This window comes from Tachyglossus aculeatus, chromosome 11, assembly GCF_015852505.1.
Source record: "Tachyglossus aculeatus isolate mTacAcu1 chromosome 11, mTacAcu1.pri, whole genome shotgun sequence".
NCBI classification, from domain to species: Eukaryota; Metazoa; Chordata; class Mammalia; order Monotremata; family Tachyglossidae; genus Tachyglossus; species Tachyglossus aculeatus.
This window is the reverse complement of record NC_052076.1, coordinates 66,273,382-66,287,011: the sequence shown is the minus strand read 5'-3', so window position 1 is coordinate 66,287,011 and position 13,630 is coordinate 66,273,382. Positions and strand designations below refer to the sequence as shown.

At 41.0% G+C, this 13,630-nt stretch overlaps 1 protein-coding gene across 1 annotated transcript in view; it reads left to right on the top strand.

Annotated features, from left to right (window-relative positions):
• ITFG1 (integrin alpha FG-GAP repeat containing 1) overlaps positions 1 to 13,630 on the top strand; it is a 238,961-nt gene that overhangs the window by 68,166 nt on the left and 157,165 nt on the right. The window contains exons 7-8 of the mRNA XM_038754317.1: positions 210 to 271; positions 7,182 to 7,266. Coding sequence (XP_038610245.1) covers positions 210 to 271; positions 7,182 to 7,266 — 147 coding nt within the window. The remainder of the gene's footprint in view (positions 1 to 209; positions 272 to 7,181; positions 7,267 to 13,630) is intronic.

Genomic DNA, 13,630 nt, shown 5'->3' with positions numbered 1-13,630 from the left:
ATCACAGCTTCATATAACCACGCATATTCAAATTAATTTTCAATAAATTTAAGCAATTCAGGATTTGTGATCAGTAAATGTATAAAGAGATGTGTGTGTGTGTGTGTGTGTATATATATATATATATATATATATATATATATATATATATATATATAGTAGTTGCACTATCAAAGACTTAGAATTTGATCTCTTTTTCCCCCCTACAGATTTGTTTCTTACTACGTTATCAAGTACCAGTGATTTTCAGTTTGAGATTTGGGTGAATAAGGTAAGGTGATGTAAATTAAGCATGTTAAAATCACAGCTTTCTGTCAGTGCTAACCACTGTAAGATATGTTAATAAAGTAATTACCTTAAGATATTGGTTTCAAGAATAAACAGAACTGGCATGAAGAGATTCCAATTGCACTGGTGCATTTCACCTACTGAAGACTCCTGAAGGCAGTGATTCACTCAGCATCAACTCCTCTGCAGGTTTTTAGCTTGCCTGCCAATTAAGCCAATCACTCTGCCCTAATGCACGAGTTAACAGGGCTCCCATGGTGTTGTCAGCTGTTGTAAGAGGTTACCGTCATTTAATTTGTCAGCGTGATGGTTTATGAAGAAAAAGCTTTCTAAAACTTTCTAAAGGACTAAATCTTCCCTGTCACCTCCAGCCCGAGATATTTTTAGTCTGATTTTAAACATGGCTAAAAAGTGGTAAGGGACTGAAGGGCAACAGATTCTTAGAAAAAGGATGAACTCACTGCTAAATTCATTGGGTTTAAGTCATTTCTCCCTATTGATTATGGGTCTAAGCCTTGATCTGGAAGCTTTCTAAATGCTGTCACAACTTGCTAACACAATCAGGAATATTTTTAAGTCCAAGCCAGTCAACAGTCTATAAAACAGGAATAACTTCTTTTACAATAAATACGATTGATTGATTGATTGATTACATCCTTAGTGTTTCAGCCAGTCAAACTCAAAAAATCATTATTCAATTCCAGTTGATCTGGGTTGCTCCTCAACACTGGAGGCTTGTTAGTCCGGAGTGGTACCACTAGGCTCCACCCAATCCAGACTACCAGAATCAATCAATCAATCGTATTTATTGAGTGCTTACTGTGTGCAGAGCACTGTACTAAGCGCTTGGGAAGTACAAGTTAGCAACATATAGAGACAGTCCCTACCCAACAGTGGGCTCACAGTCTAAAAGGGGGAGACAGAGAACAAAACGAAACATGCTAACAAAATAAAATAAATAGAATAAATATGTACAAGTAAAATAAAGAAATAAATAGAGTAATAAATATGTACAAACATATATACATATATACAGGTGCTGTGGGGAAGCGTTTAACAGATACCACAATTATTAATACGATTATTAGTACATCCACACAGACCACCACTCTTCCTACTTCCAAAGCCTTTTTAAAATCACATCCTCAACCAAGAGGTGCTACCCAATTAAGCCTTCATCTTCTCTCCCCCCTCCCTCTCCCTTCTGTGTCATGCACTTTGAACTTTACCCTTAATTGATTTTAATGTCCGTCTCCCCCTCTAGACTGTAAACTCCTGGTGGACAGGGAACATGTCTAGAAGCATGTCTGGGAACATGTCTAGAACATATCAGAAGCCCCTTTTACAGCTCAGCAAGGGAAGGATGAATTAGCAGCACGAAGCCTTTCCCAGTTTTAGAAAGTCGGGACGCCTAGCTTCCCTTAGACACCGAGGGCCAGAAGGCCCTTCTCTGTGTGGCACGAGGTGGGCAAAGATGATGACATGTGACTCAGAGACCCCTAAGAGCCTGGCCTGGGCTGAGACTATCAAATATGCCCAGAACAGCCTCTTGCAATGCCTCAGGACCCCACATGCCAAAAACCCTTCGAATCAATCAGTCAGCCAGTCAGTTGTATTTACAGAGCACTTCCTGATTGCAGAGTACTGAGCTAAGCACTTGTATAAGAGAGTTTGTAGAAACATTTCCTGCCCACAAGAAGCTTACAGTCTAGAAGGGGAGACAGACATTCATATGAATAAACTAAACTACAGATATGTACATAAATGCTACGGGCCTGAGGGAAGGGTGAATAAAAGTTAAAAGGGTGTTGCAGAAGGGAGTGGAAAAAGAAGGCAATGAAGACTTAGTGGGGGAAGTTCTCTTGGAGGAGATGCATTTTTAATAAGGATTTGAAGTTGGGGAGAGTGAAAGATGTGGTTAAGCGTGATCGAGGTACAGTGAGTAGGTGAGCATTAGAGGAGCAAAGTGTGCGGGTTGGGTAGTAGTAGCAGAGTAGTGAGGTAAGGTAGGAGGGGGCAAGGTGATTGAATGTGAGAAGATTTTGTTTGATGTGGAGGTGGATGGGAAGCCGCTGGAGTTTCTTGAGGAGTGGAGAAATAAATGTGCCCTGAATGTTTTTGTGGAAAAATGATCTGGGCAGCAGAGGGAAGTATGGACTAAAGTGGATTAGTTCCCTCATCTGTGAGCCCCATGTGAGACAGAGACTGTATCCATCCCGATTTGCTTGTTGCTTTGCCCAGTGCTCAGTACAGTGTGTGGCACGTAGTAAGTGCTTAACAACCACCATAATTATTGTTATTAATATCATTATTACTATAACTAAGGATTGCTACCTGGACCGGTGGGGTGTCTGAGGACTCCCACCTCCAAAGTCCACCCTTATTCTTGTTATGATGCAGTTGGCTTGGCTTTCTGCCTGGTTATTGTTGCTGGTCTCTGTTACTGCTTGTTGCTACCGTTATCCCTGTCTGACTGTACCCACCTAGACCGTGAACTCCCTTTTGGGCTTGATCTTGGCTTGATCCATTATGTTGGTATCAGTTACACTGTTTTGTTCGTCGTTTTTTGTTTATGGTATTTGTTAAGCACTTTCGATGTGCCAGGAGCTGTTCTAAGCACTGGGGTGGACACAATGTAATCAGGTTGGGCACAGTCCATGTCTCACATGGGGCTCACAGTCTTTATCCCCATTTTGCAGATGAGGGAACTGAAGCGCGGAGAAGTGAAGTGACATGCCCAAGATCACACAGCATGCAAGTGGCAGAGTTGGGATTAGAACTCAGGTCTGTCTGGCTCCCAAGCCCATGCTCTATCCATCAGGCCACGCTGCTTCTCTCAGTACAGCATTTGGCACACAGTATGCACTTAATAAATGCCATAACTAGCTAAATGATCATAGCTATTTCACCTGAAGGATGACATGGAGGTGGGCATTTCTAATAGCCCAATAGTGTCCCTTTGTTGATACAGGAAGTACATGGGGTTGTCAGGACTACAATGATACTGGCTTTGTTCACGAGTCAGATATCTATCTGCCTTTGCCAGTGTGTGCTACTTCACTTGTGTTTATCGATAACGCTGTGCCTCAAACAGCTGTATTTGCTAATTAGACATGAGAATACCATAATTCAAGTCGGTTTTAGTTTTTTACTTTATCGTTGATCAGAAGATTGAATGTGTCTTTCAAGCTCTGATGAGCTCTATTTTGAGTTGACTGCTACACATATTGTGATAAGATTGCGTGGTTGTAGTGTTGCTAGAATGATCATGACACCGTTTATTTTCCCTCCCTTTCTATTGGACATCAGTGCTTCTAAAGCAATTGTAAAATGAATGATTCGACGCTTTGACCACTCCTTGTTTGGAAAAGTAAAATGGGACAGATAAGTGTGAGTATCGATCCACCCACACCATGCTAGGAAATGTGTTTTCCCAGCACAGAGAGGAGGAAGAGCCTCCTCCAACTCATTTTCACCTTCTCCCGTGGTTCCAGATGATTCAACAGCCACTTCGGTCTTCATCTGGCGGGCACAGGTTCAAGTCGTTACAGAGAAAATTGCTGGAGGGGGTCCGTTATGGCTCCTGGTGCCCACCGAGAACGTCGTTTTATGCCTGCTGGCTACCCTCCCTACAGATGTGGTTTTGAGGGTGGTTTGTGTCTAGGTGAAGTTCCATCTCGGAGCAGTTCTCTGCCTAATGATCAGAATGTGAAACCTGCAGGAACCTAGAGAATGCTTCCCACTGCTGCTTTGAAACAGCCTGGTGCCTCTCCAATAAGTGGGAGGCAGGGGGATGTTGAGGCTTATTATGGCCTCTAGGCTCATTGTGGGCAGGGAACCTGTCTGCTAATTTTATTACTATGTATTGTGTTCTTGATTTGTACAAAGTAAATGCTCAGTAAATACCATTGATTGATATATGGTTTAGGAAAAATCAGCCATTCCTCAGGATCTATGTCTATCTTTTTTTTTTAAAAAAAAAAAGGTATTTGTTAAGCGCTTACTGCGTGCCAGGCACTGTACTAAGCCCAGGGGTAGATAAAAGCTAATTAGGTTGGATACAGTCCATGTCCCACTTGGGCTCACAATATTCATCCCATTTTACAGATGAGATAACTGAGGCAGAGAAGCAGTGTAGTGGCTTGCCCAGGGTCCCACTACAGACAGGTGGAGGAGCTGGAATTAGAACCCAGGTCCTTCTGACTTCCCATGGCTGTGCTCAATCCACGAGGCTGATCTAAAGCAGAAGACCCGACGGCGTAAAGTGAAAATAACTGAGGGGGAAGAGTTATTTCTACAGTGAATGGAATTTGGAACTAGTTACCTAATTTGTTTCTTTCTCTCGGTAGGTAGTTAGTGTATCACTTTAGAAGAGTTGGTCCTGGGCCTGCTGGGAGTGAAAGAAAAGTTATTCTGGTAGATACCTGCTCTGAACTGGTAAAAGACAAAAAAACACTTGTATAATTGGAGCCCAAAATGAATGTTCCACCTGGGAATTTATTAAGACCTGATGTTAACAAAGGCTACTATGTAAGCTCCTTGTGGCAAAGAATGTCTTTTATATTATGTTGTAAGCTCCCAAGCACTTAGTACAGTGCTCTGCACACAGTAAGCGCTCAGTAAATATGACTGTCGGACCAACTAGTGGAAAGAGCCCGGACCTGGGAATCATAGGACTTGTGTTCCAGTCCAGGTTCTGCCTCATGTGTGACCTTAGGTGAGTCACTTAAGTTCTCCGGGCCTCAGTTATCTCATCTGTAAAATGGGGATTAAGACTGCAAGCCCCATGTGGGACAGGGACTGTCTGACCTGACTACCTTATATCTACCTCAGCACTTAGAACAGTGCTTGGCACATAATAAGCACTTAAATACCACAATTATCATTATTATTATTATTATTGTGGCTTATCTGTAATTTAAGTGAAAAAATGTTCGTTTTCTATTTCAACATTTATTGATATTATGCAAACCAGAATAGAAGCTAAGTTTAAAGAGAGTTGCCTCATATCACTCTTCAGCCTGATGAATTACAAGGAAATAGATGCATTAATAGCAAACAAATGCAAATTCTCAGATTCGCTAACATGGTTTAATCCTAGAAATGAGTACAAGATAAAGGTTATATTTTTTTTAATATGTGCGCTACAAGTCTACGGCACCTAACAGCTTTGAATGGTAAGATGCGCCAATTAAACTTAGTATAATTTGAGGGCTTCTAGAGGTTTTGTTTACTTTGTACTATATTCAAAAAGATTGTGTTAGCAGGCAGTTGACAGAAATGAAGCAGTTTATTCAACAAGAAATAGACTTGGAAAGTCTGGATTTTCCGAGATCATTTTTATTGGCAAGAGAGGAAGTCCTTTCGGAGTACACTTGAGAAGCGGCTTGGCATAATGGGTAGAGCCCGGGCCTTGAGTCAGAAGGCCATGGGTTCTAATCCCGGCTCCACCACTTTTCTGCTGTGTGACCTTGGGCAAGTCACTTCACTTCTTTGTGCCTCATCTGTAAAATGGGGATTGAGATTGTGAGCCCCACATGGGACAACCTGATTATCTTGTATTTACCCCAGTGCTTAGAACAGACCTTGGCACACAGTAAGTGCTTAACAAATGCTATCATTATTATTATTATTTAAATGAAATGTTTCGCTGCTGAGAAGGCTGCAGAAAAGCCATGTGTGAAAAGTACATCAAGTTCTTCAGATACTGGAAGGGGGAATGTGAGTGAGTTGGTTTCTGCATCTGTATTCAGCCTTGTTTGAGCATTTGGAATAATAATAATAATAATAATTAAGCGCTTACTACGTTCCAGGCACTGTACTAAGCACTAAGGTGGATACAAGCAAAGTGGGTTGGATACAGTACCTGTCCCATGTGGGGCTCACAGTCTAAATCCCTGTTTGACAGATGAGGTAACTGAGGAACAGAGAAGTAAAACGACTTGCCCAAGGTCATACAGTAGACAAGTGGCAGAGTCAGATTAAAACCCACGAATTTCTGACTCCTGGGCCCATACTCTGCCCACTATGCCATGCTGCTTCCCTGATACTCGGTCAAAGCCAAATCCTTACCACTTATTCTTGGTTTGTAAGTTTTGCTTTTCAAGCTGTTGTCTTAATAATATCATGCTGCAAAAGGGTCAGAAATGATTCGGCAAGAAATTGACTTAGAAGCCAGCCACCCTCCGTATAGGGGTGGAGTAGAAAAAAAAAAGATTGAAGTATGTGCTGGATAAGAACTGGAGTGAATAAATTGAGATATCATTGATAATAAAAAGAAACTCAGCAAAAACTTCATTTAGATGGTTCCTTCTGTGTAGAAAAAGGCTAAAGTTGTAGGGCAAAGCCATGATCAAAGGGTCTCTTTAGTGTTCCTGCTTTCAAAGATAACTGCTGCATAGTGTTACTTTGTTTATATAAGAGTGTCTGGAAAGGCAGGTTTAACTTAGTGTCCTTTTCCTGGTGAGTTTGTGTTTAGTATGTATGTTCTCTGCTTAGCAGCTGGCACTACAATCTGTAGCCTCTATATTGCAGTTATTTTACACTACATCAAACAGCTATAAAGTACATCTCCAGGCAGAAGTTAGAGTCTAACTTCCTAGCTTGATGTAAAGGTGTATATTTGAGGTTTGGCAAAACTGCAGAGAGTTCTACTTGCAAGGAAGGGAATAAAACAAGGAAATTAAACGAGAAAAAAGATGTGAAAGATTGGTTTTCTCATATATCATTTAAAAGATAAAGCATTCTAACAAAGTCTCAGTCAAAGTTAAAGTTCTTGGATCCACGTTTTTTCCATTGTTTTACATGGCTGTTTTCTGAATTCAGTTGTTTTTTTCCAATTTTTGTGGACGTTTTATAACATTATAACACAGGTTGTTTTCTAAATTTCACAGGATGGAAATTTCTCCAGTGTCAGTTACACAGCACAGAAGCCTGAAGATGTGGTGGTGGTTGGACAGTCAGCATTTGCAGACTTTGGTGAGATTATCTTGTCATTTCCTTAATTTTTTTTCCTCATACCTTGTCATAAAAGCAACTTTACTATTAGTCCTGCATAGTGAAAGGATAAAGTCTTCAGAATATTCTCATTTTAAAATGAGTGTGCATTTTTAAATCACACGATATTTAGTACTGTGGAGTTGGAAGCAAGGTGGTTTGTACCCATATGTCTTTAAATGTAGAATAGGGAAGGAGAGGCTTTCTGGGTCCCTTTTCTGACTATGAGATGGAGCTAGAGACTCAGGCAGGTGACAAGCTATAATAGTATCTAAATTCCAATAATAATAATATTAATATGGTATTTAAGTGCTTACTCTAAAATCAGAACAGATACAGTCCCTGCCCCACATGGGGCTCAGAGCAGAGCCTAAGTTGGAGGGAGAACATGCATTGAATCCCCATTTTACAAGGGAGGAAACTGAAGCTCAGAGAAATGAAGTGACTCGCCCATGGTCACATAGGAGATAAATGGCAGAGCAGGATTAGAACCCAGGTCCTCGGACTCCCAAGCCCATGCCCTTTCCATTAGGCCATGCTGCTTCTCAGATGAAAGTATGGGGCTCTAGGGTTACAAGGGTTCCCTGAGGTCTCTTTTCTGATAGTTGACCTAACCCCACGATCGTGAAACTGGAAAATGACTCTAGTATTCCAAGGCAGCCCCCTCGTGAGTATTTAAATATGCAGTGCTACCAGTGGTGGCATAGGATAATTTAGTACTGTGGTCAGATACCTTTGAGGAATAAAATGAATTAACTAACTTCCCAGGGAAATAAAAGATTTGTGCTTTTCATTTTCAATTTTTTTTATATCGGCACAGTTGTAATTTTCATGAATTTTAATGGGAATAAGGCATGGTGAACATCAAATTTTTCTTTAGTAAACTCAAGAACTAGACGTGTTGGCTACCGGCCGGAAAATAAATGGTAAAAAAAAAACCTGTTCAAATACACCCCAGATCAATTCCATTTTTTAGGGTTTTTTTTACCGTGCATGTGTACCTTTTTGTGACTCTGAAGTTGAGTGACTTGCCCAAGGTCACACAACAGGCAAGTGGCAGAGCTGGGATTAGAACCCAGATCGTCTGACACCCAGGCTCATGGTCTTTCCATTTAGGCCATATGGTTTCCCATTTTCCTCCTGTGTGACCTTGGGTGAGTCGCTTAACTTGTTACCATGCTTAATTCCCACCTGTGAACTCTCCAGTGCTTGGTAAAGTGCTCTACACACAGTAAGCGCTTAATAAATACTATTCTTACCACTACTCCTACTTCTTTGTGCTTCAGTTTCCTCTCATGTAAAATAGAAATGAAATCCCTGTTCTCCCCATCCTTAAATTGTGAGTCCCACGTGAGGCAGAGCCTGGTTTCGGTAAGATTGTATTTTACCTTCCCCCTTGCTTGGCACATAATAAGCGTTTAACATTTACCACAATTATTATTACTTTACTACGGCTAAAATCTCTAACTTACTGAGTATTCTGCAAGTATTCTGAGTATTCTGAGTATTCTTTGTGTCTTAGTTTCCTCAGCTGTTAAGTGGGAATTCAATCATTCACTAATTCAATAATAATTCAATAATGGTTCCCACTCCTACTCCAACTTCGAACCCTATGTAGGACAGGAAATGTGTCCGACCTGATTCACCTGCATCTACCCCAGGGCTTAGTACAGGGCTTGATACATAGTAAGGGTTTAACAAATACCATATTAAAAACTGTTCTTATAGCTCTTTACTCACTTTACTCTCTCCAGCTCCATTTCCGTCAGGATGATTTTTTCCGTGCATGAGAAACTTCCTTAAATTTCACAAGCCTTTCGACTTTTTCTTCATACCATCAGTCCTATCGTTTTAGTATTGATGTCTTCAAAAAATGAAAGTAATTATGGATTAACAACCTTTTTCTTATTCTTGCATAAAGGTTATTATCGGCAGTTATGTTGTTGTGTCAAATTTTGAAGGTCTTAATTGTTTCAAATTCCCATAAAATTTATAGCCACTGAAAAATTAGTTCCAGCAAAATGAGAATCAAGCTTCCTTTCCCAATCAATCTATGAATTTATGAACAGTCCAGCCAGGTTTAGTTATTTCTTACTATAAAGCTGAGGGAAGACTTAATTCATGGGTGAAGTAATTTTCATTCAGGAGAAATTAGGTAGAATTTAAATTCACATAACTTGGATTTATAAATGTCTCCTCATTTTGCAGATTTTACGTAGGTCATGTGAATAAAAGCAAAGTGACTCAAATCCATTTCGCTGTCATCCCAAACTTTAAATGTGTCCAATCTATAAGGGTGCTTATAAAAATCAAATGCCTCTCTTAGCCACACTGTAGATTGCCCTCCCTTCTGCCTCTGGCATATATCGTCAACCCTTTCTAGCATCCAGCCGCACAATGAAATAGACGGAGTCTCTATTTGTACTTGAAGCGATTTCCCATTTGAAAAAATCAGTAGCAGAGGAGACCAGGCAGGGTCAAAGGCCCTCCGGAGAAAACATCCTCCGAAGCATCCGTTTGACGTTGTTTTGGTGCATGAATGGTAATGCTCAAGGAACATAGAAGGTATTTTTTATTTCCAGGTCGGGTAAGGGGCCATTCTGTGTCTGTGAGGGCCCTTAGTAGTCATCTCACCCAGTCAGAGAATAGCACAGCTTGGGGTACACTTTAGTCCTTTTGTCCTTTATTTAATTAGCCTATTGTCATGGTTGGTGTCCCTCATGTCAAGCGCCAGCCATCATAACTCGTGGGGGGAAAGCTCTTTTCCCAGGGAATGTGTTTGAAGATCTTCATTAATTATCTCACAATGATAATAAATAATTCACATCCAGAGGAGCTAGTATTCCAGAGGGTTGTAGGAAATCATTTCATGCTTGAGAAATATTGGCAATTCAGGGGACACACATTTTGTGCTACTGCCTCAGTTCTGAAGTATGATAAACGGAGCAAGGTGAAAATCCTGTTTTACACAAATGCTGTTTCATTCTGTTTTTATATTGACTTGACCACGTTTAGTCAAGGGTCAGTAGTTCTACTTCCTTGGCACATTCGGTCTTAACGTTTTTGCGTTGTGCCTAAATTTAATCAGTGTCAAGCATTTCACTTTAGGTCTTTGTGTACCAGTTCATGCATAAATTTTGAATTTCTGACATCCCAAAGCCATTCCTTTCCTCTCCATACAAACTGCTACCGTGTTAATCAAAGCTCTTATCCTGTCCCGCCGTGATTACTGCATCAGCCTCCTTGCTGACCTCCCTGCCTCCTGGCTCTCCCCACTCCAGTCCATAAGCCACTCTGCTGCCTGGAGCATTTTCTACTAAATTGTTTTGTCCAGGTTTCCCCATTCCTCAAGAACCTCAGTGGTTGCCTTTCCTTCTCCGCATCTAGCAGAAGCTCTTCACCATTGGCTTGAAAGCAGTCCATCATGTTGCCCTCTCCTACCTCACCTTGCTATTCTCCTACTACAGCCCAGCCTGCACACTTCGTTTCTCTGATGCTAACCCTCTCACTATACCTCAATCTCATCTGTCTCACCACCAACCTCTCGCCCACATTCTGCCTTTGGCCTGGAACTCTCTCCCTCCTCATATCGTATACACAATTACTCTCTCCCCCTTCAAAGCCTTATTGAAGGCACATCTCCTGCAAGAGGCCTTCCCTGACTAAGCCCTCCTTTCCTGTTCTCCCTCTCCCTTCTGTGTCTCCTTGACTTGCTCCCATTAAGCAAGAAGCAGCGTGGCATAGTGGAAAGAGCACGGACTTGGGTGTCAGAGGTCATCAATTCTAATCCCACCACTTGTCTGCTTTGTGAATTTGGGCAAGTCACTTAACTTCTCTGTGCCCCGGTTACCTCATCTGTAAAACAGGGATTAACACTGTGAGCCCTACCTGGGACAACCTGGTAACCTTGTATCCACCCTAGTGCTTAGAACAGTGTTTGGCACTTAGTAAGCGCTTAACAAATACCATCATTATGAGAAGCAGCGTAGCTCAGTGGAAAGAGCACGGGCTTTGGAGTCAGAGGTCATGGGTTCAAATCCCGACTCTACCAATTGTCAGCTCTGTGACTTTGGGCAAGTCACTTAACTTCTCTGTGTCTGTTACCTCACCTTTAAAATGGGGATTAAGACTGTGAGACCCCGTGGGACAGCCTGATCACCTTGTAACCTCCCCAGCACTTAGAACAGTGCTTTGCACATAGTAAGTGCATAATAAATGCCATCATTATTATTATTATTAGTCATCCCCCCTCCCAGCCCCACAGCACTTATGTACATATCTGTAATTTTTATTTATATTACTGTCTGTCTTTCCCTCTAGTCTGTAAATTTGTTTTGGGCAGGGACTATGTCTGTTTATTGTTATAGTGTACTCTCCCAAGCACTTAGTACAGTGCTCTGCACACAGTAAGTGCTTAATAAATATGATTGAATGAATGAATACAAGATAATCAGTCAATGACCCACATGGAGTTCATAGTCTGAGTCCCCATTTTTCCGAAGAGGTAACTGTGGCACGAACAAGTTAAGTGATTTGCCCAGAGCAGACAAGTGGCAGAGCCAGGATTAGAAACCTGGTCTTCTGACTCGCAGCCCCACTCTTTCCACAAGCCCACACTGCTTCTTTGGGGTTTGAAAGACCAGGGTTTTTTGAGAGTGTGACAAGAGTAGAAATGGTCTTTTTCAAATTTTTGATAAACTGGCAAGCTGTGATCAAAAAGCAGTGCCTAACAAAGTTTCATATCTTCCTCCTATATTGATGTAATTTTAGATTAGCATTGTCCCAGTGGTGAATAAAGAGTCGTCAGAAACAAGTCAGCTAATGATTCCAAAAAGCAGATGGCATTGAATAATATCATGAATATTAATAAGCACAAAATACATACTGCCTGCAAACTTATATTTCCTTTAAGAAGTATGTTTTTTTCCACTGAAATGGGAGTAACAAAGGAAAGTGAAAAATATTGCCAGAGGATGCTAAGTGATTTCAAAAACAACTCTTTCAACGGGCATTAAAAATGTCTAAGGAATTGCCAGATCTTCCCTAAGATTTAGAATGAGATGCCCAATTCAGAAAATTAAGGACCTTTTGAACATCCCTGAATTCATCAACATGTTTTTCAGCAGCATGTGTCTTACTGCCACGATTGGAAACTGAAGTTTAAATGTAAGCGTAAGAAGCAAGCTTTGAAAGCTACTAGGTTCCTGTGTTATAAGAACAGACTCCTGAAAGACCTACTTTTGCAGCTCTCAAGGGAGATCTGAATAGGTTTTCAACTCTTACATCTAAAGAATTTTTAAATATGCCAAGGTGCTCCAATTTAATCTCAGGTCATTTTGCTACAGCCAAAGGAATGAAAACCGATTTCAAAAGGGGTGTTTCCAATAGAAAGAAAATAATCAATCATGTTCTATTTAAAACCAAAAGAATAAGGTTCTCAGCATTTCTTTGTTCCAGCCACAAGAGAACTGTGCCAGTGAAGGCAATGTACTATACTCAGGCTTATTAAGAAGAAGAGTGATTTCCAACAGTGTTGAAGAACTCTTGCTACTACTACTTATCCAAAATAAACTTTGTACTTTTTCCAGGTATTTGGCAGCTAAAATCTTACTAAGTGGAGTGTATAGAGGAAGTACTCTAAGGTTTTCACATTCCTAGTTTACCATGTCATACTGTAAGCCCCTTGAAGGCAGGGATCAAGTCTACCAAACTATTACGTTATACTCTCCCAAGCTCTTAGTACAGTGCTCTGCCCACTGTAAACACCAAATAAATACCAATAAATAATTGTTGCTTCCTAAATATTCTCTTTTGTTTCCACCCTCTCTTCTTGCTTTTGTTTCTCTCCCAACCTTTCTGATTTTGATGATACTATATAATAATGATATTTGTTAAGCACTTACTATGGGCCAAGCTCTGTTCTAAGCAGTGGTGTAGATACAAGGTAATCAGGTTGTCCCACGTGGGGCTCACGGTCTTAATCCCCATTTTACAGATAAGGTAACTGAGGCACAGAGAAGTTAAGTGACTTGCCCAAAGTCACACAGCTGACAAGTGGTAGAACCGGGATTAGAACCCACATCCTCTGACTCCCAAACCCGGGCTCTTTCCACTAAGCCACATTGCTTCTCCCAATATCAAGGTTGGTAACCTATAACCTAAAATAGGTACCATAGATATAGGTAACCTATAGGTAACCTAGGTATAGGTGTAGGCAACCTTTACAGAGGTTAACGAGAATATTTATCTTCAGGATGTTTATGATTGCCTCCCTCCCAGGATCTCTAAGTGCTCCTCCATGTGTACTCTGGTACAGTCTCCTGCAATCTTTGAACTAAAGTTCCAA